Genomic DNA, 23,766 nt, shown 5'->3' with positions numbered 1-23,766 from the left:
AAATAAGGAAGCGTTATTTACTCCTTTTCATAACATAAGAACTAGGGGTCACCAAATGAAATTAATATGCAGCAGGTTTAAAACAAACAAAAGGAAGTATTTTTTCACACAATGCACAGTCAACCTGTGGAACTCCTTGCAAGAGGATGTTGTGAAGGCCAAAGACTATAATGGGGTTCAAAAGAGAAGTAGGTAAGTTCATGGAGGATAGGTCCTTCAATGGCTATTAGCCAGGATGGGCAAGGATGCAAAATCATTGTCTGAAGTGTCCCTTGCCTCTGTTTGCCAGAAGCTGGGAATGGACAACAGGGGATGGATCACTTGACAATTACCTCTTCTGTTCATTCTCTGTGAAGCATCAGACATTGGCCACTGTCAGAAAATAGGATACTGGGATTGATGGACCATTGGTCTGATCTACTATAGCCTTTCTTACGTTCTTAACTATTGAGGGAGGGGGTTTTTGTTTTGTTTTAAAACATAAGAAAAGCCAACTTACTTGAGGTCATCAATTACTTTGGCTTGTTCATTTAGTTCCCTAATATCTACTAAACGTTTCACAAGTTTTCTTCCTCTCTGCTCTCCAACTTGGCTACCAGATGCTCCCTGTCGCCGATAATCAACAGTCTCCTATTGAAAATAATATTTTATTAAATTCCTTGTTAAAAACATTCAGAATCATTTTTAAAAGTTACAGGTACAATGAATTGTACACCCTAAATCAAAACACCACATGCAAAACACTATTTTTTAAAGTCAAAAGGCAGCTGATTTGAAATTTTCCAATGATTCAAGTCCCATCATTTACTTAAAGACAAACATTAGCTACTACATACATGTCCCCATGAGCAAGACCTGCCTGCTCTCAAATGTGAACTAGAATGAGTAGAGTCACACATCGTTGACCCCGACAGATACTCTACAGGAACGGAATATCGATGGTTTTGGGGGCTCAAACCCAACAGGTGATTTACAATCCGCTGCCCAAATGTTAACTTGTGTGCATCTCCACATAATGAAACTCCATCTGATTTCTAAATAATAAACAGGAATGTTAGTGTTTTAGGGTGATTTTTCCCTAGAGCCATTACAAGATTCTTGCAAAATTGCAATTGTTTAAAGAAATAATTGTTAAACTACTTAATATGAAACCAAAACACAAGTTGACACACAGTATTGTTTTTTGCTACTGAAAATTTCGTTCTTCTAGTTTGTTTGTAATGTTAGTATCTTCCATTGCTTGCTAGGATAATCAGAGTAACTGTAGCCAAAGTCTTCAAAGTGGGTGCTTAAAGTTAGACACCTGAATGCATACTATGGCATCTAATAGAAATAGTCTGCAAAAATCTCAAAGCTGACTGAGCTAAAATTTCCCCACCACACACACAGGAATTTTCTGAAGCTTACTGTTATGCCTAAATAATTTAACAAAATAAATTTAGACATTATTTTGGTTGATTCTCTTACTGCATGTATAGTGGGAGACATGGTATCAACTTCGTCCTCATCTGATAGGTCAGCTATGTTTACAGAATTGAGGTCAGCAATGTCATCAACATCTTCTTCTCCTGTCAGTGTTGTGAGGGTATTACCCAAAGCATTTAATCTTTTTCCAATGTTAGGATCCATGTGGACATCAATACCGCACATCTTCCATAACACATTGAGAGTCCAGGTTCCAGCACTATTGCTTTCTGTTTAAAAGAGAAAATTTGCCTGATGATTTTTCTCTTCCTTGTAGCCAAGTTTGTCATTGGATGTCATGTCTGCTTCTACAGCTCAGGAGACAGCACTAGACTTACCCATCATGGGTCGCTGCCTTGGCTCTGCCCACTTGTATAAAGCCCCCAGTGAGACCTTTCCAGAACTGAATCACACTTTGAATACAGTTAACATATATATCTTAAGTTTGTATTAAGATTTCTCTAATGAATATAAGGAAAATCCGACAGGCCAGAGGGAAAGTAAATTCTCCAGGGTGTGAAAGGCACAGTTAGCCACTAGAAGACATACATGAAAGATGAATTTCAATCTCTCTCTCTCTCTGAGCTAGGTTTACCATTTCCAACACAGTGATTCCAATAGCAGTGAAACCCAAAGTGTGGGCATGTGAGAAAATAATTTTTAACTCTTCACAAATCAGACTCTTGGAATTACTCAAATCACAAAGATTTTAATGGTTCATTAGAGCCTGCACCTGCAACCTCTGAGTCTTGAGCATCTAAATTCTAGTGTCTACTGAATGGGTGAAATGGTTACCATGCTGGAGTTTTACATATTTCATCTTAAGAGGAAATAGAAGTTTCCACCCAAGTTCCACCATAGAGCGCCAAACAGATATGGCTTAATGGACTTTGACTTGTTTAAAAGGAGCTAGAAACTTTGTAAGCTTATTTTATACAGTATTCTTGGCCATCTGGCTATGCTAGGATTGGTAATTTTTGGCTTTTAATTGATGGATGGTAGAGGATGAATATGGCTGTTAAGAACAAAAACTTTTTAGAAAGCTTAACAGTTACATCTTGACTGCTTTGTGGACATGAAGCAGGTGCCATACCTTCTCATTAGACAGTGCGAATTTGGACAAAGAGAAGAAAGGGAAATGTATAGGCGATATTCTGAGATAAATTTTCATAGTGTTCACAATTAGGATGGATTCCAAAGTCTCCTTTTTGAATGACATGTTTACTGATTTAAATCTTTCTGATCCAAGATGGTCCTATTTCCACCAGATATTTTAGAAATGATCAGGACTGAATATGCTCCCAAGCTTTGCTTCCCCTTCAGCTATTGCCCCAATAGCTAAAAGATATGAAAAGGTTTTTATGGTCTGAGTTTGCTTCCTTGGGTTTGAGAATAGAGAAGGAAATGTTTCTTACAAGAAGTTTTGTTGAATTTTCTGGGGTAGTCATTGCTCACAGTTTCCATCTGACTGAGATCAAAGCTGCCTACAAGGCTATCTTTCAGACATGCTGCAAAGCGGTGTAAACACCTTCTTCTTTGGCCTTCTCCACCATTACGGCTCTGAGGCAAAGTTAAGTTAGAGCACTGAGCCCCTATTAGCTCCATTGAGCCATAGGCGCTGACTCCGTGGGTGCTCCGTGGCTGGAGCACCCATGGGGAAAAACTGGTGGGTACTCTGCACTCACCAGCAGCCAAGCTTCCTACCCTGCTCCCAAACCCCAGCTCACCTCACCTCACCTCTGCCTCTGCCTCCTCCCCTGAGCACGCCACATCCCCGCTTCTCCTCCCAGTGCTTGCCACCACGAAACAGCTGTTTCGCAGAGTAACAAGCTCTGGGAGGGAGAGGGGCGCAGAGTGGGAACATGGCACGCTCAGGAGAGGAGGCGGAGACTTTGGGGAAGGGGTTGGAATGGAGGCGGGGCAGGGGCAGGAGAAGGGTGGAGTTGGGGCAGGGTTAAGCACCCACCGGCACCAGCAGAAGTCGGCGTCTACGCATTCAGCCACAAAAAAATCCCTGAAATGGGCTGCCAAAGCAAAGCAAGCAAGCAAAATAATTTTAAAAATCTAGTTCAGAAATTCCTATTTGAAAGGTTTTTCATATGTTCTGTAACTTGAAAAGGCAGAGCGTCTGTGGACTGCCCACACAGCTTTCTCAGAGCAAAATGAACAGGGAACTTTTCACAAGTGAGCAGAGCCCTGTGTTGGCCCATTAAACTATAAAAGCAGAGGGACAACCCACTGCCAGAATGGAGAATCTAACTATGTGGGAAGAAGAGCAGTTATATTGTTTTGATCTATAACCATACAATTATAAAATCTAAACCAGTTTGCAGATATGCTAATTAATGCCTACCCTAGGTAGATTACGGTGGGCATTAAATAGAAAAGCGACATGTTTTGCGATATAAGATTGAGATTATCAAAGACATTTCTATATTTAAAATTATCTTCATAATATAGTCTTATACTTTAAAATACACCATGATTTTTAAACAAATACAATTTTATTTGTATACATCAAAGTATATTTTATTTTAGGTTTTTCTTGTTCCCTAATTTCTCTTGCTTCCCAAAAACACACCCCTTCTTGTCCATGTTCTAGTCTTCTTCCCAGTCTGAACAATCCTCTTGTCCAATTCTATGTATTTCCCCCACTTCTCCCACCTTTTGCTTTTTTTTCCTGTAATTTGACCTTTATCCGCTTTGCAATTCTGACTCCTTTCTCAGTTACCCTCCCCACTTTCTTGAAGCCTGCTAAGACTGTTGGTTCCTCTCTTCCTCTCCTATCCCAGTGTTTGCCCTGTGGCCTGATTAGCATGCCCGGTAGCTCAATTTTTAATTATTAAAACAATGTAAAATGCAAGCCAAAGAGCACAAATGAGTCACATTAGCCCTAGGGAGGAATGGTGGACATCCCTAGAGCATCTGAAATACCTCTGCTGCCATGGATGTTTTATCCTCCTCCTTCAGGGCTCATTAAACATCAAACATATTTGGACTAAAGAAAATGTAATCGGTAACTTAAGCAAAACACCCCATTATATTTTTGAAATCCAGAGTTTGCTCAAAGTGTTAGAGGGAGGCTGATCCACCATAATTTTCATTTTCTTCCACCTGCATTCATTCCCTTTCCAGAAATTCCCTTTCTTCCCAGACTCAATGTATATCAACAGAGCCAGCTGGAAAATGGATTTTCCTTTGAGTGAAAAAGTTTTTGAAAATTTATCTGAACGAAAAGACAAAAATTCAATTTTTTTGTAGGAAGAAAAATCCAGTTTTGGGGGAACCAAAATGGAATTTTTCTACTTGTTGGCTGCCTGGCTACCTAGCTTCCCACAGGAGGACAGCTGGAAAGAACAATAAGTCAGCCAGCTGTGGGACCCAGGAAGCCAGCTGTTTGGGAAGCCTGAGGAACTGGCTACCTGGGAAAACAGACTAGCCCAAGGAACTGATTGTCTAGGAAGCCAGGCACAGCCTGGGAACTCACTAGGCAGGTACTGGAGTTCTTGGGGAGTCCGTTAACTAAGGACTTGGCAGCCCCACAGGTCGGCTGCTGGTGAGCCTGCCTGCCTGGTTGACTGACAGGAAAGCAGGCAGGGAGACAGGCTCACACCAAAACTTTTGATTAAATTGAAATATTTCTGCAGAATACTTCACTTCCGTTGAATCAATATTTTTCAGCAGAGAACTGTTTTCTTTGGAAAATTTTCAACCAGCTCCAATGATTATACTAAAAGGATTATTTTTATTTTGTATTAGTCACATTTTTTACACATTTGAACCAGCAGGTATTAAAGCCTATGATAGCTTGCTACTACCTTTTACTAATTTCTTGTAGCTAAAACCCAAGTCTTTAAGGCTACAAGGGATTGTTGAAGCCCTCATGGCCAAAAATAAATTGGAAAATGTGGAGCAGGTACTGTGAAAAGGGGGAATCAAAACAAAGCAAAACCTTGAAATACACAATCACAATTAAAACAAAGCTATCAAGAGTTCACACCTGCACTAGACTATCCTACAGTTTTATAAATGTTTTAATAATATAAAAATTGAATATAAACATTACCTGCAGCAGCCTGTCCTGCTGTCCTTGAACAGACTTCATAGGTGCCATCTGGCACTACACCTAAACATAAAATAAGCAGATGCTAGTAAGACAAATGTAACTAAACAAGTTTTAGATCTTCCTTACAAAATTCTTTTTGTACACTTGCCCTAGGTAAGTCAAATGTCACATATGTTTGTTTTTTTATCATCAATCAGTAACACCACGGAAATGATTATAATTTCACTTGGGCTGGCAAGTTTTCTTGGGGATTTTGCAAACCTATTGCTGACATTTCTATATGCAGTGGGAAACTAAAAGAATCCATATTTAGCTGCTGAATACAGAAGATAACAAGGGAAGTGTTATGAGAAAGCAATTTATTACACATTTTTGAACAAATAGGTTTTATGCACTTTATGCATTATGTTATTATAGTATTCAATAAAAATTTAATAAAATTAAATTAATAAATTTAAAGCAATACTAAAAAAACCCAAAAAAACCCAACACTTCTCCAACCTGGTTAATGCAGATGGTACTACAAGGCAAATGCTTTGTTGCAGTATATTACAATTCTTGAAAAAAGGACATCTATTGTTTTAAAAAAATTAAGAATACTAAAGGGTGACTGGGATTCACATGTAGGGTCCCACATGCAAGAGAGCTTTATTTGGGTTCGGAAATCAAATCTTTATCTCTTCCTTAGTCTCCTTCTGAACCGCCAAAGTTGTGAAAAAAACATGGGAAAGGGTAATAGGGGACTCTAAGTTCCAGGGCCACCAAGACAAGATTAAAAACACTTACAAGCATTCATGACTAGATCCCCTCGTATTTCTGGTTTCCAGTCATCCCAACTCGTCTCAAAACCATCAGCAAAGCGGATACAGAAATTTTTAAAATGTCCTTTGCTGACCAGAGACTCTGAAGAGCAGGCAGTGATTAATGTGCTTTCAATGGTCAGGACTAAAGCAGAGCCAGTGTCAAGATCTGCTGTGTGGTTAGACTGTAAAAGGAAGAAGAGACTTGTACAGAAAAGGCAATTTACTGGTAATCTCAAACTTTTTTTTTTTTTTTTTTTTTTTTTTTTTTTTGCAGTTCAGAGACTCATCTCTTCCTCATACCCTCCTTCTATACTTTGCCAGCTCTATAGAAACCCAAAGCAGCAAGTCTACACATTCACAATGTCACGTATCCTTACTTCTCAGTAGTTACAGCATATCCTATGACAGGGGTGTTAAATTCTTTTGGCCAGACACCATGCTTAATTATGGTCTGTGGACTGGAATATAAATTCAGGACTTCATTCTTCCCTTAATTCATAGCAGATCTCCCCACTGCCTTTGCAGCAAAACTGATTATTTGAAACTTTGATTTTCTTATAGTCACAGGCAACATCATTAAGGGAGAAAAACTGGTCCCTTTTAGGCCACCACTATTTCTGCCTTTTGTTTCTCTTCCTTCCTATCCACCTTTCACTATTTCTATTTCTCTCTTCTCTGTCTTTCCTTGTCTCTCTCTGTCCTTCCTTCTGCAGTTTTCTTTCCATGCTGCAACTCCCACCCCTTGAGAGCTTCTCGCACACCCTCTTTCTTATTCCATCTGCTTATAAAATGATCAGTAATGGAGTAGTTAACACAGATATTGAAAAGTTGTCACTGGGCTTCAAAGCTGACAGTCCGATGTGATTACTATGTGACAGTGGATACATTATTGGTAAACCAAATGTCTTCAGACATATGCATTCTAGTTCCCCATGAAGACGTAAATCTATGGCATTGTCTAAACTAGAATGGATGATGTCAGCATATTAGTGAACGTGCAAATGTGTTTTGTGAAAGTTTAGTGTACACAGGTAGTGCACACACTGTTATAATGTGCTAAACTTGTCATATTGAAACCTAGTCTTCCTCCTGACTTTAAGGTAATCTGCTTAGCACGTGTCAAAGCAAGCACTGCCTTGTCTAAACTAGACTTAAAATGTCAGTTAGCATGTGTTAGCTAATAAGTGCTTACATCAGAATTTAAATCCTTTTCTGGACAAGGTTTATGACCAATTCGGGGTGTAAACGCAACCAAAACCATTACTCAAGTGAAAATTACATTAAAAATACTAAACACTCATCACTTGTTTGAATAATCCAAACATCAATCAGAATATTTTATCACATTTTTTAAAAAGAAACTGTGTAGGGTCTTGTTTTTTTTGTTTTCAGTTACAAATGTCTGAAAACAGGTCTTAAACTGGAATTGCTGGCATAAATGTTCAAAAACCATGCCCAACTTCACACACCTCAAAGGATTCTCATAGTGCTGCACACTCAGTCTCTGAAAACTCAGAGCCCATTGAGTTGCCTCAAGTTGGGCACATGGAAAGCGAACTACTCACAATCAGTTGAAAATTAAGGCTATTACCCACATCATAAGTATAATATGGTGCTAGGGCAACATTAACATTTCATAAATTCTAAAAGAATAAAATATCAAAAAATTGCTACTTCAACAAAAAAAATCTACTACACTTCTCCCCACTCTTGATATTTTTCAGATACCTGTGGTGCATTTGTGATGGGCAGACAAATTCCCAAATCATGAACAGTTAGCTGAAGAAAAAGTGTCCCAAAAGCCTGGGCAGAAGTTTGCTGGATTCCAGGTAACATATCTACTACTTCTTTTGTAGCCATGTGAATATCCTTATGTAAAGCCAGTCTCTGTTCATTCCAGTTGTCATAAGCAGCCTTGTAATTCAGCCAAAATAGCACAGCTTTATGAAGAAAAAGTTTCCAACAAAATTAAAATAAATTGGCACAAAAATATTGTTCATTGTAACAAGACTAAGGTTTGATTTTTCTGTTTTTGTCTTGTCACCATATATTAAAATACAATGGATATATTTGTGTACACGCTCACACACACACACACACACACACACACACACTTTTATTTCCCAGGAGCAATGTGATTTTGTTGCCAAGAACAAAATAAAATAAGACAGATTATAAATGGTAAGGGGCAGAGTGCCAAGTTAACAGAACCCAAAATACTGATGCACTCAATGCTGCTGATGTTGGTATACATTTACATAAACCATTTCATCTATACCAACTGAAAAGCCATCCTCCCATCAGTTCAATTTTTTGCTCTTAATTAACATTAATACACAACAAACTTCCTAACCAAACTTTGAGAACTATACTTACAGTTGTAGTTTATTTTAGGCTACAGATAAATTCAGATTTATAAATATCAATCATTTCTTTTTTTTAAAGTAATGTACAGAACTTGTTCAATATGAAAACAAATTTGTAATGATTCTCTACTTTCTAGCAAAAGAGAAATAGAAACAGAACCCAGCAGTACCTCTGTCAAACGCCACAGGCTGAGCAAAGACAATTGGCCTGTTCAAAGTAATAAGCACAGCCTCTCTATCTGATGAACCACTGATTTCTTCTCTAAGAGCATTTCTTAATCCAATTCTTGTCTTAAAATAAGCAACTTGATGGAAATCAGAACCTGCTTCTTCATAGACCTTAAAACATTTGAAAAATACAATAAAATCACATTAAATTATGACTAACAGACAAATAATAAATTTAACACTTTGGCATAACACAAAAAAAAAATCAAGAATGCCCCATTTTGTTTTACTCTTCAGTTTGCAATATGCTCTTAAGAAGACAGAAAACTGTTTTCTTCTCTACTACATTTTGACCTAAGTTGGCAAATATTGGTTATTTTCCTGTGTTTCTTAAACAACATATGCCAACATATCTCTCTACATTCACTTGATGCATCAGAATCCTCTCTGAGGAAAATAACCATCTGAATACAAGTTAGTTAAAATTATGTTCTCTTTCCGACTCTCCAGAGAATCCTAAATACTGTATTTCCCATAAAATCAGTGATTTCAGGAGACAGTAGTGGATTTAAGAATCCAGGAGATATAATTACCAAATTAAGACAAATAAAGTAGATCAAGATTTAGGTTTCACAAATTAGGATCTAATCTTATTCCATGTATGTATGCTGGAAATAGCATTGAAATCAATGGAAATTTTGAATTTGGATCAACTAAAGTATTAGGCCATTAGTGTCCGCAATACAGTGGGGCAATTTTTTTGGATGAAAAAACTATTTGTTGAAAAATGCAGTTCTCATTCACTGGAAACCATTCATAAATTTGACACAAATTAACTGAATAGTTTCAGACAGAATTTTTTTTCTGGCTTGATTCACACCATGTGGGGGAGTTAGGGAGCCCATCTTACAACTTCTAGCCCAGTGGGTCAGTGCACTCACCCCAGATGTGGGAGACCCTGGTTTGAATCTGCTCTGGAGCAGGGATGTAAATACAGTTCTCCACCCAGGTTTGTGCCCTAACCACCCAACTAAAAAAGTTATAAAGGGGGCTCCTTCTTCACTACCCCCCAATTTTTATGGATTTAGTTCTTTAAAAAGCCCAGAAACAAAGCATTTTACATTGAACAACACGTTTGGTTTATCCTAAAATGGACTTTTCAGTTGTGGTTCAACCTGAACCATTTTTTTCCCCCGCAATATTTCACAACTGCTGCCAAACAAACAATAAAAGCAGTTATTTACCCAGCTCTAGTCCCTAGTTACAAAAGTGCTAAATGAATTATAATAAAATACATTATATACTCCCTCTGATTTATCATAAATTACTGTTCACAGTGAACATTTAGCCCTTTTTCCTGAAAGCCATCTTTAATGAGGACATTGAAATTCAAGTCTAACGCCAGACAATTAATTTCAACAATTTCAGCACATGCTGAATATATTTAAGTGGTAATCTTTATTGATTCTGAACTGTGCAAGCATTCTAAAGCAATTGTTTTAAATATTTTCAAACTAGAGGTCTAAAGAAATCAAGCTAGTCATATCCTAGCAGAGTAAGATTAGAGAGGTTTGTTATATTCTTTTCAAAGCAGAAGATACTTGTCTTCCTAAGAATGGAGAAGTAACATTACCAGGCTTTCCTAACATACACAGAGTTGCTGTCAACTAACCTGATGTTTAACAATTTGTCCCAATGCCAGATTCAGATCCACTTGGCATTTACCGAACAGTTTAAGGTAGCTGGTACTTCCAGGCATTGCTTTGGTTTGTATTCGGTTTGAGAGCTCAAGTTCTATCAATCCAGTTTCAAATCTCACGGCCCTCATTGATGGAGTTGTGGCTGTCACTTGAATTCCCTAGCAAACAATGAAAGAAAAGTTTAGGATCTGCTTTAAAGGCATCATTGGTGAAAAAAATTCTTAGACATGAAACAGGAAAGGGAGGAAGGATTTTTCCATAACACTTTGCATTTAGGGCATTTCAAAAGATCACAGAAATCAAAGGCAGGCTTCTTTCTTGCTTTTTGTTAGTTAATTAAGAGAGATTTCCATCCTTATCTAACTTTGGCCCGATTGTTATCTGACATTTCATTTGTGACCATCTCAGGGAAATTTTTGATTTGTTTGGTTTCAACATGTTCAACCACTGGCAACAGCTCGAGAGATTTGTTGGTCATAAAGTTACCTTAAATTGTAGGCTCAAAGAGTACAGGAGAATTTTAGGCTTCTCTCCATCTGTTGTGCCATCATGTTCATTCCAAAGAGGAATTGGCTGCTCCCCTCCTGCACATGTTAAAAACTATTTTCAATGTTATAACAAAGAGCATTTTTCATATATTATAGAAATAAAATTTATCTTTAAATGTGATTCACTGAATGTAACCAACGATCAGAGAACAGTCAGTTCTGCAGTAAAGAATTATAATAAGCATAAATTTGGAAGTTTCAGGAGAAGACGACCTACTTGGGGTGTATTCTCAGCTCATGGGAGTAGCACTGCTAATGGCCAACTACTACAGATTAACACATTTTTTGCCTATCAAGTCAAGGGGGGGGTGTCTAAGATGGACAGAGACTTCTCCCACTCTCCAGATAACACCCATAGAAAAACTAGCACTTGCAGAGAAAGGGTATCATTTGGATCATAAAGAATTGCTCTTTACCTGCAGCACCTGATAAGGACTGAATTTAGCTAACAACGAGGACCAGTCACTTAACCAAATTTATTAAGAGGTATGCAAAAAGGTGGATTTAAAACAAATAGTTACTTTAGAGTGAGTGTGAAGGAATCCTCTGCAAAACCTTTTGGTGTCCTTGGGAACATTTTTTTAAAATTTCACTTTGGCCACCCTCCTCCCCACCTCACATATACTTCTGGCTATAAATAAAAGAAACAATCCTTTCAGATGAGGACACAATGGTATCTTCTGTAGAGTCTATCAATATTCCACCACAGCTGACAAAAAGAGGTTACTATTGAAGTAGGCGCAAAGAATTCCATCTCCCCTGCAACTGCAATTTTTCAAACCTCTATCATCATTCAAACTTAAAATAATTATGCAGAAATGTGGTGATTTTTTAAATTTTTAAGTGACTTGGTGTACATGCTCACAGACTATTTCATCCTCCAATTAATTTTGATGCCCTTATTTACTTTTCTCTACCTTTTCAATATCCTTTCTAAACTTTGGTGACTAATAGAACTGAGCTAGATGGATTTTTTTGGATCACTGGCAATTCTGAAAAAAAAAATAGTAATTTTGGGATGAACAAAACGATTTATTGCAACAGAGCATTTTAACGTTAATTTTAAAAATAAAATTAAGGGAAAGTTCAAAACAAAATTCAAATAAAAAAATGGAAACATTTTGAAGACACCAAAACGAGATTTAGATTTTTCAGTTTTTGGTTATTGTTTCAAACAACTTGGCAAAATCAACACAAAGTTGTTAAATGTTTTGGTGCTGCTGAAACTGCATTTTTTTGCCAAAAATGTGTCAGTTTAAAAATATCCCCCAATTCTAGTGACTACAACTGAGTATAGTGTTCCAGAGATGGTTACACTGCGGTCTGAAGAGTGGCAAAAATAACTTCCTAGTTTTCTATGCTATTTCAATAAGTACACTGAGCTCAGGCTATTTTTGCAATGATATTTCAGTGAAGTAGTTTTTATTGTGGCATCCAGGTACTTTTTTACTTTTTTTAACCTTTTTTTTTATTAAATAGTCACTGATTGCAAGTAGAGTCCCTCTCAAACCCCCCGCCCCACTTCTAAGATGAGCTCTATTCCCTCCCTGAGATGTAGTGCTTCACATCTGTTAGCTGTGAATCGCATCCTGTTGAATGAAGCCCACTTCACTTTTTCTCTATGCTCCCATATATTTTTTACCCTTCTAATTTTGGTGTCATTGGCTAACTTGATCATGCTTGAATTTATACCTTCCTCTAGAGAATCAGTGGAAATCTTAAAGAATAAAGGAGCCAAAATTGACACTACCAGTGCTCAACCCAATGCTGCTCTCAACTTGGAAATATGACTGCTCTGTATTCTCTGCTCATCAACCAGCTTCTTCTCCATGGTATTTTAATTTGCTCTAACTGGTATTCATCTAATTACTTTAAGTTTATAATGTGCCATTAAAATTAATGCCTTAAAATACTAAGGAGACACCACAGCCACCACATTCATTTATTATATTTATTGTAACATTCCAGTAATTTACTTAAGTTATTCTGACTACAAGCTCTTTAATGGCAAGTACCATCTTTTTGTTATGTTTGCCTAGCCCTGATTAAGGCCCTGTAATCAACAGCAATACAAAAATCTATTATAGTAATAATGACGTTTTTAAAAGACTTTGGATTGGTTTGGAACAACTTCACTTACAATCTAGAAGACTCAACAAACAGCATGTTAATGAAATTCACAGATAACAGTAAACTGGGAGGAGACTGAACATCAATGAAGACAGAGAAGCCTTCTCATTTTAATATTCTAAGTTTCTCTGTGAAGCTATTTTAATGGACTAATGATCATTATTAAAGCTTTTTCTTCCAGACGCTCTCATACTGATTATATGCTGAGATATTTTGCCTGGAATAAACACCAGGCTGATGATTTTTCTGGTTCTTCCTTCCCACTCCGCTTAAAGATAGGTACCACTTTTTTTCCTATCATCTGGTACCTCTTCTGACTTGTATGCTTTCTTTTATTGTATATTTCTTTTCAGAGGTTCTGAGATTTCCTCCACTAGATCTTTAAACTCTCTTGAGGTAATCTCATCTGGACCTATAGATTATATATATTTAGCTGTCAGACACTTGGTCATTATTTTGCTTGTTATCCTTTGTTCTGGGTCTTTGCAACTGTTTTTTCTGATAGCATGTCTGCTTGCTGCCTCTATATTTTCCTTAAAGAAAAGGAGTACTTGTGGCACCTTGGAGACTAACAAATTTATTTGAGCATAAGCTTTCATGAGCTACAGCTCACTTCATTGGATGCATTCAGTGGAAAATACAGTGGGGAGATTTATATACATAGAGAACATGAAACAATGGGTGTTAGCATACACACTGTAACCAGAGTGATCGCTTAAGGTGAGCTATTACCAGCAGGAGAGCGGGGGGAAAAACCTTCTGTAGTGATAATCAAGGTGGGCCACTTCCAGCAGTTGACCTCAGGCCCTACGATATCAGCACTCCCAGCTATCTTCAAGATACCACTGACTTCCTGAGGAAACTACAATCCACCATCAACCTCAGCCTGGACCAGTCCACACAAGAGATCCACTTCCTGGACACTACAGTGCTAATAAGCGATGGTCACAGAAACACCACCCTATACCAGAAACCTACTCACTGCTATTCCTACCTACATGCCTCCAGCTTTCATCCAGATGACACCACACGATCCATTGTCTTCAGCCAAGCTCTACAATATAACCGCATTTGCTCCAACCCCTCAGAGACGAACACCTACAAGATCTCTATCAAGCATTCTTACAACTACAATACCCACCTGCTGAAGTGAAGAAACAGATTGACAGAGCCAGAAGAGTACCCAGAAGTCACCTACTACAGGACAGGCCCAACAAAGAAAATAACAGAACGCCACTTGCCATCACCTTCAGCCCCCAACTAAAACCTCCCAATGCATCATCAAGGATCTACAACCTATCCTGAAGGATGACACATCACTCTCACAGATCTTGGGAGAAAGGCCAGTCCTTGCTTACAGACAGCCCCCCAACCTGAACAAAATACTCACCAGCAACCACACACCACACAACAGAATCACTAACCCAGGAACAAGAAAAGGAGTAGTTGTGGCACCTTAGAGACTAACCAATTTATTAGAGCATAAGTTTTCGTGAGCTACAGCTCACATCCGATGAAGTGAGCTGTAGCTCACGAAAGCTTATGCTCAAATAAATTGGTTAGTCTCTAAGGTGCCACAAGTACTCCTTTTCTTTTTGCGAATACAGACTAACACGGCTGCTACTCCGAAACCTATATTTTCCTTAAAGCTTTCTAAAAAACAAAAACAAAAAACAAAACAAAACAAAACTAAACTAAAAAAGTTCATTAAAAACAGCTATTTATTTATTTTAGTTCTTTTGGACTCTTCACTTACCTATTCTTTGTCAGATTATTTTCCACAGACATACAAGCCCTCTTCACGCCTGTTTATGGACCTTCTATTGCTTTTATTCGCCTGATGGTTTTATTTTGGCTTTTTACCTTGCCTCTAGATTCTTCAATAGACAGCTTAGATTTTATTTAATTCTCTTTCCTTTTCTTTTTTCTCATGCAGTTCTCCAATTTATTTTTTTCATCAATTCTTAATTTAGTTACATTTTAAAAAAAAATCTTCTGTGCCACTTTAATTTATACTTGTATATTAGGCTTTTGAACTTGCTTTTATTCAGATCACTTCTCTACCCATGTTCCAATTATTACTGTAGTCAATATCTCCAATTTTCTTCAATTTAAGCAAGTGTCTTACAGAAATATGTAATGTTCTAATGGGATGTATTTTCCCATACCTTTTCTCGACAAGAAATATTAATCCGATTCATATATAGTCACTTGCTCTCAGTTTTCCTCATTGTTGGTTCACGTCCGATCAACTCATGTTATTTCTTTCGGCCTTTGGAAAAATAAGCTTTCCTTCACTAAATTTAAACGCTTCTGTGATAAACTGTCACTGTATGGTTACATTCACATTTGCTTTTCATCTTCAATCATGCGGTAGAATTCTCAGCTGGTAAATTGGTAGAGCCCTAGAAAGTCAATGGAGCTATGCCAGCTAAGGATCTGTTTTAATACACTTTTATTTGTTACCCAATAAGCATAATTTACTAAAAACAGTATTTTACATAATAAGAACAAATGTGGTTCTGAAACTAATTTTTCTATCCACTCTACCACAAACAAATTTTACCATTCTACCCTGATCATATGTCCTTCCATATAGCTTTGTAAAAATCCTCCACTACCTTTTTGTAGCACTACCTTTTTGTAGTGAATGCTATTTTTCTCTTGCAAAACTTTCACAAAGCTGCAAGCTGATCTGACTGGACAGAAAGCAATGTTACAGACAGATGCTAATGTTCAGTGGATTGTTTGGTACAATTACTTTTGCAATTAATAGACAGCACCCTTGCACGGAAGCTCCAGTGACTCAAGAAACAGATTAACAATGTCACCCACAATGTTCTCCAAAACCACAATTCTGCCTAACCAGACTTCTTTTCCTTGTGTTGCTGGCCTCTGAGACAACTTCTGTGCTACAGTGGAACTAGAAAATGGTGGTGTTCTTGGTGACATAAGAACCGCATATATGGGACAAGTAGAAATTGCAGATATGTTAGGCAGCACCAAAAGTCTTAAAGCTAAAATTTTAGTGAAATCCTCAAGTAGTTCATCTTACCTGACACCTTCTGTATGACTTCGTTTACTTCCTTCATGAACACTTTTTGTACAAACACTAAATGATTTAGAAGGTCAGTTGTGAGATTATGTTCAAAGGAACCAACCTGCCAGAAAATATGAAGATTATTTTGTAAAATTTTAAAATATAGGTGTGATAGCTGTGGTCAATGCAATACTGTTTTAAGTACTGACTGCATCAGAATACAGCATAACAATGGCACATAATAGATACACTGATGTAATTTTTAGTAAACAATGATTTTTTAATTGTGGCTACTGTATGTGGAACAGTTTTCTCTAGTATAATTTTTTGATTATAAGTAAGTGACAATAAATAAGGGGGAAAGTGCATTATGTCAACTACTATAATAGGAGCAAAGGCAGAATACCACTATTGAATTATCAACAACAGAGAGTAGCAAAGCTCATTCAACTTTTTGTAACATCCAAATGGTAAGTATAATTTTACCAGCTTTACAGAAGGCTTAACTAAGGCATAAGCAAGTTAAATGAATTGCTTCATGTCATATAGTAAATTGTTAAAAGAACTGGGAACAGAAGCCACGTGTCCTGACTCCCAAGGTCCTTTATTCTAAATGCTCTAGAAGTGCAATATGTGCAATACCTGATAAACCTAGTTATTAACTCTGAACTCTGCTTATATGCTTTAAGAAATATTTCTACACTGGGAATTTTCTAACAACTGTTACTATACTTTGAATACTTTAACTTTATTGAAAACAAGTTCGGTAAAAAACTTTAAATTTAAATACTTCCTAATATTAGTCAAATTTTAAAATGGGAAATAGAAACAATTCTGTTACTAATCAGAACCTCCTTTTTACACATTTAGAGTAAATTCAAACCAAGGCTAAATCTCTGCACTGTTAAGGTCTGTCTTGAAACAGAAAGAAGCAAAGGTTAGATTGGGAAGTACAAATACACAGCAGCATGTTGGAGTTCTCTGAGAAGTATACAGATCATCAGAATTCTCAAACCTGAGAGCAAATATCAACCAACAAATTTAGGGAGCATGCCAAAAAAGCATATATAAAAATACTGTATGAAACTTAATTGAAGTAACTTAAAGGAATTGGCTGTCTTCAATGCCTACCTCAGCCACGCAACGTAAATAGTTCCCTTGTAGATAATAGCCCTGTTTAGTAGGTAGCTCATCTATACTCCATATTTGATCTGAATAGGTGTCATGTTCCTCCATGACATATTTGCCTGACATAGTGACAGGGGGAAGATTAAGACTTGCTGAAGGAGGAATGGTAGACATATCAGTGGCAGAAACTTTTGATGTGAATCGCAATCTGTGATTTGGAAGTTCAAATGTAAACCTTGTTTGAGCACCTGTCAAGAAAGAGGAAAGTGCGCATAATGTTGGCCCAGAAAGAACAAATATTTCAAACTTATAGAAGTTAAGAAAATTAGTGGAACCAAAATGAAAGCTCAAACTGGAGGTAAGATTGAGAGCACAGTAATATAAGGGCTATAAACAATTAATTCTCAATTTCCTGGGTTTTTAACCCAATTACAATTTTTTTAAAAACCCAAATATTTGAAATTATGTAAATGCATAGTTAAGATAGTCAAACAACCCAACTCTGTATCTATACTGATTACCTGTGAAAATAAACTCAAGACAACCTCATTCATTCTTACAGTTTCATCTCATCAGGGACCACAAAACTCTGTATACTAACATTCCTAGGTATTTTTAAAAAACTCTTGGTGCTGTGGAGTGTCCAAATGGGAATACTTTGTACTAGTAAAAAGAAAAGGAGTACTTGTGGCACCTTAGAGACTAACAAATTTATTAGAGCATAAGCTTTCGTGAGCTACAGCTCACTTCATCGGATGCATTTGGTGGAAAAAACAGAGGAGAGATTTATATACACACACACAGAGAACATGAAACAATGGGTTTATCATACACACTGTAAGGAGAGTGATCACTTAAGATAAGCCATCACCAACAGCAGGGGGGGGAAGGAGGAAAACCTTTCATGGTGACAAGCAGGTAGGCTAATTCCAGCAGTTAACAAGAATATCAGAGGAACAGTGGGGGGTGGGGTGGGAGGGAGAAATACCATGGGGAAATAGTTTTACTTTGTGTAATGACTCATCCATTCCCAGTCTCTATTCAAGCCTAAGTTAATTGTATCCAGTTTGCAAATTAATTCCAATTCAGCAGTCTCTCGTTGGAGTCTGTTTTTGAAGCTTTTTTGTTGAAGTATAGCCACTCTTAGGTCTGTGATCGAGTGGCCAAACTGGACAGTCTCTACGTAAAAGAATGAATGGACACAAATCAGACGTCAAGAATTATAACATTCAAAAACCAGTTGGAGAACACTTCAATCTCTCTGGTCACTCGATCACAGACCTAAGAGTGGCTATCCTTCAACAAAAAAGCTTCAAAAACAGACTCCAACGAGAGACTGCTGAATTGGAATTAATTTGCAAACTGGATACAATTAACTTAGGCTTGAATAGAGACTGGGAATGGATGAGTCATTACACAAAGTAAAACTATTTCCCCATGGTATTTCTCCCTCCCACCCCACCCCCCACTGTTCCTCTGATATTCTTGTTAACTGCTGGAATTAGCCTACCTGCTTGTCACCATGAAAGGTTTTCCTCCTTCCCCCCCCCCCCCCCCGCTGTTGGTGATGGCTTATCTTAAGTGATCACTCTCCTTACAGTGTGTATGATAAACCCATTGTTTCATGTTCTCTGTGTGTGTGTATATAAATCTCTCCTCTGTTTTTTCCACCAAATGCATCCGATGAAGTGAGCTGTAGCTCACGAAAGCTTATGCTCTAATAAATTTGTTAGTCTCTAAGGTGCCACAAGTACTCCTTTTCTTTTTGCGAATACAGACTAACACGGCTGCTACTCTGAAATTTGTACTAGTAGTGATTGGGCTCCATTGTGAATCTCAAGTACTTCCTATGGGCCAAGTGAATGGCGCATCTTGGATGGAATGACTGACTTAAGTGTTAGCATTTTGAATCCGAGGTGGTGTAAATATTTATTCAGTCTCCTGAGGTCTAGGAAAGAACAAAGGACCCCTGTTTTCTTTAGATAAGGAAATATTATAAGCAGAAGCCTCTTCTTCTCTTTACACCTGAGATATTCCCACTAAGGTCACTGTGTTTTGCAACAGGCTCTTGTGAGAAAGGTTGCTTTTGTGAAGAGCAACTGGGCTGGGGGGAGAGGGTCAACTGTGGAAACAAATAGGGTAGTCATGGGCAAAATGTCCATACCCACTAGTCTGTTGTGACAGTAGACCAAGAGTGTTGGAGAGGGGCAAGACAGTTCCTTAAAGTGCTGGCAGGCTTTTGACGGGAGCCACATTAGAGCCAAATACTCCCATCACATGTGCTGACTCTGTGACTGTGCATGGTGAACAAAGGACAAAGATGGCTATCTCCTGGAGCATCAAGATCTTCTCCTTGGAGGATATTCAGGCTGTTTGCTCTGGGAGTTGAATGATGTCCTCCTCCTTTGTATGTAACTTATTCCTCTGGGAAAGCCTCCCCCTTCTTGTTCAAAATTCTACAGAAAAACAGGAAGAAAGTGACGGAGAGCATAAGGCAGCTAAATGGTGGCCAGAACTGCTCTACAAGCGGACATGGATCCGAACATGGCCAGGTAATCTGTAATGTGAAGTTGCAATGAAGCGGAAGAATACATCCTGAAGAAGTTGAGCTTTATTTGGGATCCTTTTGTGGCCCAGACTTTTCTTGGACTGACAACATGATCAGAGACAGCATTTGGGTGTATGCACAAAGTGTTCAAAGTGCTTTGGAAGCACCTGGTATCTCTCTTCCACTCAGTTAGATGTGGGGGGCAGAATGGCAGAGGTCTGCTACACTTTACCAGTGTAAGTATGTCTTTGTTGATCATGAAAACAAACATGGCCAGGGTTCGCAAAAAGAAAAGGAGTACTTGTGGCACCTTAGAGACTAACAAATTTATTAGAGCATAAGCTTTCGTGAGCTACAGCTCACTTCATCGGATGCATTCCGATGAAGTGAGCTGTAGCTCACGAAAGCTTATGCTCTAATAAATTGGTTAGTCTCTAAGGTGCCACAAGTACTCCTTTTCTTTTTGCGAATACAGACTAACACGGCTGCTACTCTGAAACATGGCCAGGGTTGTTGACCTCAGTATATCAAAGAGCTTAAGAGACCTCTCCTAGGTTAGTGTGGTTTCAACATCCAGGGTCTCTGCGATTTAGGACAGGAGGTCCTGGAAAACCATAATGTCATCAACCATAGGCACTGGGACAATTGCCACCACTTCATCTGGCAACAATGATCATTCCTTAGATTGTTACTCTCCCTTCATTATTGTCTACTCCTAGATGCTGATGTCAGTCTCTGGGTGGCCAGCTATTGATGCTGCCGGGGAGTAGGATTTCCTCCTTGATGCGTGGGAGGGGGATCTGCTCTGGGACATATGCAACAGTGGTTCCCAATATGGCCAATACAGACAGAGCAGTATGCTACAGAGGTAATGACTGGGTTGATATTGTCTGATCCAGTGCCATTCACATCTCCCTAGAATTGGGGCTCAAAATGGATAGCCTCAAGAACCCTGCCTAGGGTCACAATACTCTCTGATGGTAGGTGAGAGTGATCTCTACCCGAGACAGTGAGAATGAGTAGGTCGAAGAAGGTGATGAGAGGTATGAACGGAGGGCCAAAGAGTGGTGTAGGTCTCAGTGCTTTGGTGTGGAATGTGTGTCTTCCCTGGAGGTGTAACACTAATCCTTGACAGGTTCAGCTAATGGTGCCAGTTGCCATGCCCAGTAAAAAGGTCAGCACCGGGCCTTCATCCCCATGTGCCACACTGACTGACCAGCTGGCCTCCTCCAATTTGGAAATCAAAGCATTTGGAGGCTTTGTCTTTGGAGGAGTGGCACATGGAGTCCACATAATGCTTGGAACTATGTTTGTACTCCATCCTGCCTTGCCTCCTGTAGTCATTCTTCAGTGTCAGGGGACTAGGCGCCAGACCTGTTGGCGCTGAAGTTGGCAGTGCCAAGATTGGCACCAGCAGCCTCAACACTGACTTTCTTCAGTTCCCTCCTCTCACTGGCCTCAAATTTTAGTGGAAGTGCTGGCCAAAACTGATTTGACTCCAGTGTAGCTGTTAGCATCTCCTCAAGGTCAAAAGCTTGGACTTCTCTATCAACTGTAATTTGAGCCAAGTGTACCTGGACTTGAGAATCTTCCAAGAGACAACTGGCACACAGAACACCTGTCCAGGATGTGACTCTGTCCCAAGAAGAAAAATCATCAACTGTGTCCATTTATGAGGGGGATGATGAAGTCATAGGATGGGTAGGGTTTCAAATCTGAATGCTTAGAATCCATCATAAGGGGTAGCAATAGGCACAAAAACACAGGTTTTGGAGCTCACAAGAGTACTGGGTCAGATACTTGTTAGGTTCTGTCTTGATGCCATAGGAAGTAACAAGGAACTGAGGGACAGTTCTGGCTGCTCTGCCTTTTATGCTGTTGCACAGGAACATAAGGTGGTACAGATCACATGCATGGCCCTGACAGATACTGCTATTCAATACACTCCAATCTCTTGCACATGAGGTACATGTTGACACCCAATTGGAGAAATGGGTTACTTACCTTTCAGTAACTTTCACACTTCTAGATGTGGTGTTCATATATTTTCCACTCTTGGTGTGCAAATTATGTGGTCAGTTTGCAGTTAGTGTACATGACAGTGTTTTTTGATGAATCAGTATGAATTCTGTTTGGTTTATTAATATGCTTTTTATTTCACAGAATCACAGCTTTGTCTAGTAGGTCCTGGCAGCAGAGGTTTCAAACCTCACTTTCCACCAAGGCAGATAATGGTTGTGACTGGTTCTCCCAAAAATCACAGAGTCTGGGCGAGTTTTGGACGCCTCCATTCTTCCCTTAAGAATTAGGCATCAACACAGTTTTCTCAGGAAAAGATATTGGATTTGTGTGCAAACCTGAGCTATCTCTATTAGACCAGGGGTTCCTAGGCAGTAAGCTGTTCTAGGTTGCAAGCCACGATAAACTTTGGGGTAAAACAGATTATGACAGGGAATTGTTAAGACCTGGGACAGTGATGCTCAGGATATGCTCAACCAATAGGAAGAAGGCAGGAGCACGGATGTTCTTCCTGGTTTCACTGCTGCTAGGACAGGTTGCCTGAGAAATTATCCTTTTATGGAATTAATGAAGTTGCAGCCACTTGGTCAAAAATTCCAGACTCTTGTATCTGTCCTCATTGGCTTCTGCCTTGTGCAATTATTCTTTATAAGAAAGTCTACTAGAACTAGCCTCCTATTTTATTTTAATACACTAAATAGTCATATCTGCAGGATTGATTTTTACTATATTCTGGTTCCTTATTAATATAAATTCTCTCATACTAACCTGTTCATATAAATTCATAGCCACAAGAAAAAACAAAGAGCAACTGGACAGCTGCAGCGGCACAAGAGCTAGAAAACAGAGCTCTAAACAGGGGAGTTTGAGTGGGAGTTCTGTTGGAGGAGAAGGTAGTTGTACTTGGTTTTGTATTTTTAGTATTTGTGTGTGTGTGTGTGTGTGTGTGTGTAGGGGTTTTGTGCTGGGAGAGCAGCTGAGCCCTGCCTAGGAGGTGGGGCTTCTGACTAGGGGCCCTATAAAGGTAGCCAGCCAGTCAGGCAGCGGCACAGACAGCTGCAGCAGCACAGGAGCTAACAAACAGAGCTCTAAACAGGGGAGTTTGAGTGGGAGTTGTAAGGGGGGTTTGGATTGTGGCGCTTGTTTGGGGTTTGCTTTTGCTGGGGGAGGGTGGTCTTTTTGGTGTGGCTTGTGTTTCCCAGATTAACAGGATTTAGGTGGGAAGGAGATGACAGATACAGAGGCAGCTGTGGGAGTGACTCCTGTAGTGAAAGACACATTGAGGATGACTGGATGTGGAAGCTGTGATATGTACATGATCCTGGAGGGAGGAACCGGTAAGAGTTTTTTCTGCATGAAATGCCGTCTGATAGAGCTGATGGAGGAAAAGATCCGAGGTTTGGAGATGCAGGTGGAAAGTCTGGTTGAGTTTAGAAAGGGGTTTGAGCAGATGATGGAGCAAAGATATGAGGTATCTGAAGGGAAAAGCTCAGACTCACAGATGGAACCAGGGCTGGGGAATTTTGAGGAGAGACTGGATGAGGAAAGTGGTCAGTGGAAACATGTGACTCAAAGAACCAGGCAGAGAAAAAGACGGGCTAGTGAAGGAGAAATAGAGCTTAGGAACAGGTTTGCAGAGTTGGAAAAAGAAGAAGGGGCTCAGCAGGTACTTGTTGAAGGTGGAAGGGTAAGGAAGAAGAGAAGAGAGGCTAGTCCTATAGAAAAAGGGGAAGAGTCAAGGGAGACTACACCAAATATGAGCCCCAGGAGGATACAGGATGGGTTG

At 39.0% G+C, this 23,766-nt stretch overlaps 1 protein-coding gene and 1 long non-coding RNA gene across 3 annotated transcripts in view; both read right to left on the bottom strand.

The window, feature by feature from the left end:
* Window positions 1-23,766, bottom strand: part of KIAA1109 (KIAA1109 ortholog) — a 222,900-nt gene that overhangs the window by 36,457 nt on the left and 162,677 nt on the right. The window contains exons 53-62 of one of the 2 annotated variants that reach the window (XM_038398596.2): window positions 17,417-17,661; window positions 16,301-16,406; window positions 11,054-11,151; window positions 10,540-10,725; window positions 8,870-9,038; window positions 8,062-8,273; window positions 6,317-6,515; window positions 5,531-5,590; window positions 1,468-1,694; window positions 500-630 (exon numbers count right to left, since the gene is read on the bottom strand). In XM_038398596.2, coding sequence (XP_038254524.1) covers window positions 500-630; window positions 1,468-1,694; window positions 5,531-5,590; window positions 6,317-6,515; window positions 8,062-8,273; window positions 8,870-9,038; window positions 10,540-10,725; window positions 11,054-11,151; window positions 16,301-16,406; window positions 17,417-17,661 — 1,633 coding nt within the window. Of the gene's footprint in view, window positions 1-495; window positions 631-1,467; window positions 1,695-5,530; window positions 5,591-6,316; window positions 6,516-8,061; window positions 8,274-8,869; window positions 9,039-10,539; window positions 10,726-11,053; window positions 11,152-16,300; window positions 16,407-17,416; window positions 17,662-23,766 lie in introns of both variants that reach the window. The other variant, XM_043513096.1, reaches the window with a different exon arrangement.
* On the bottom strand, window positions 12,587-16,290 carry LOC122459804. Its single transcript, XR_006280744.1, has 2 exons — window positions 14,878-16,290; window positions 12,587-13,768 (listed from the first exon to the last, which is right to left on the bottom strand). It is a non-coding gene; the product is annotated as an uncharacterized LOC122459804 (long non-coding RNA).

Source organism: Dermochelys coriacea, chromosome 4, assembly GCF_009764565.3.
Source record: "Dermochelys coriacea isolate rDerCor1 chromosome 4, rDerCor1.pri.v4, whole genome shotgun sequence".
In the NCBI taxonomy this organism is placed as follows: Eukaryota; Metazoa; Chordata; order Testudines; family Dermochelyidae; genus Dermochelys; species Dermochelys coriacea.
This window is presented reverse-complemented; position numbering and strand designations above follow the sequence as displayed.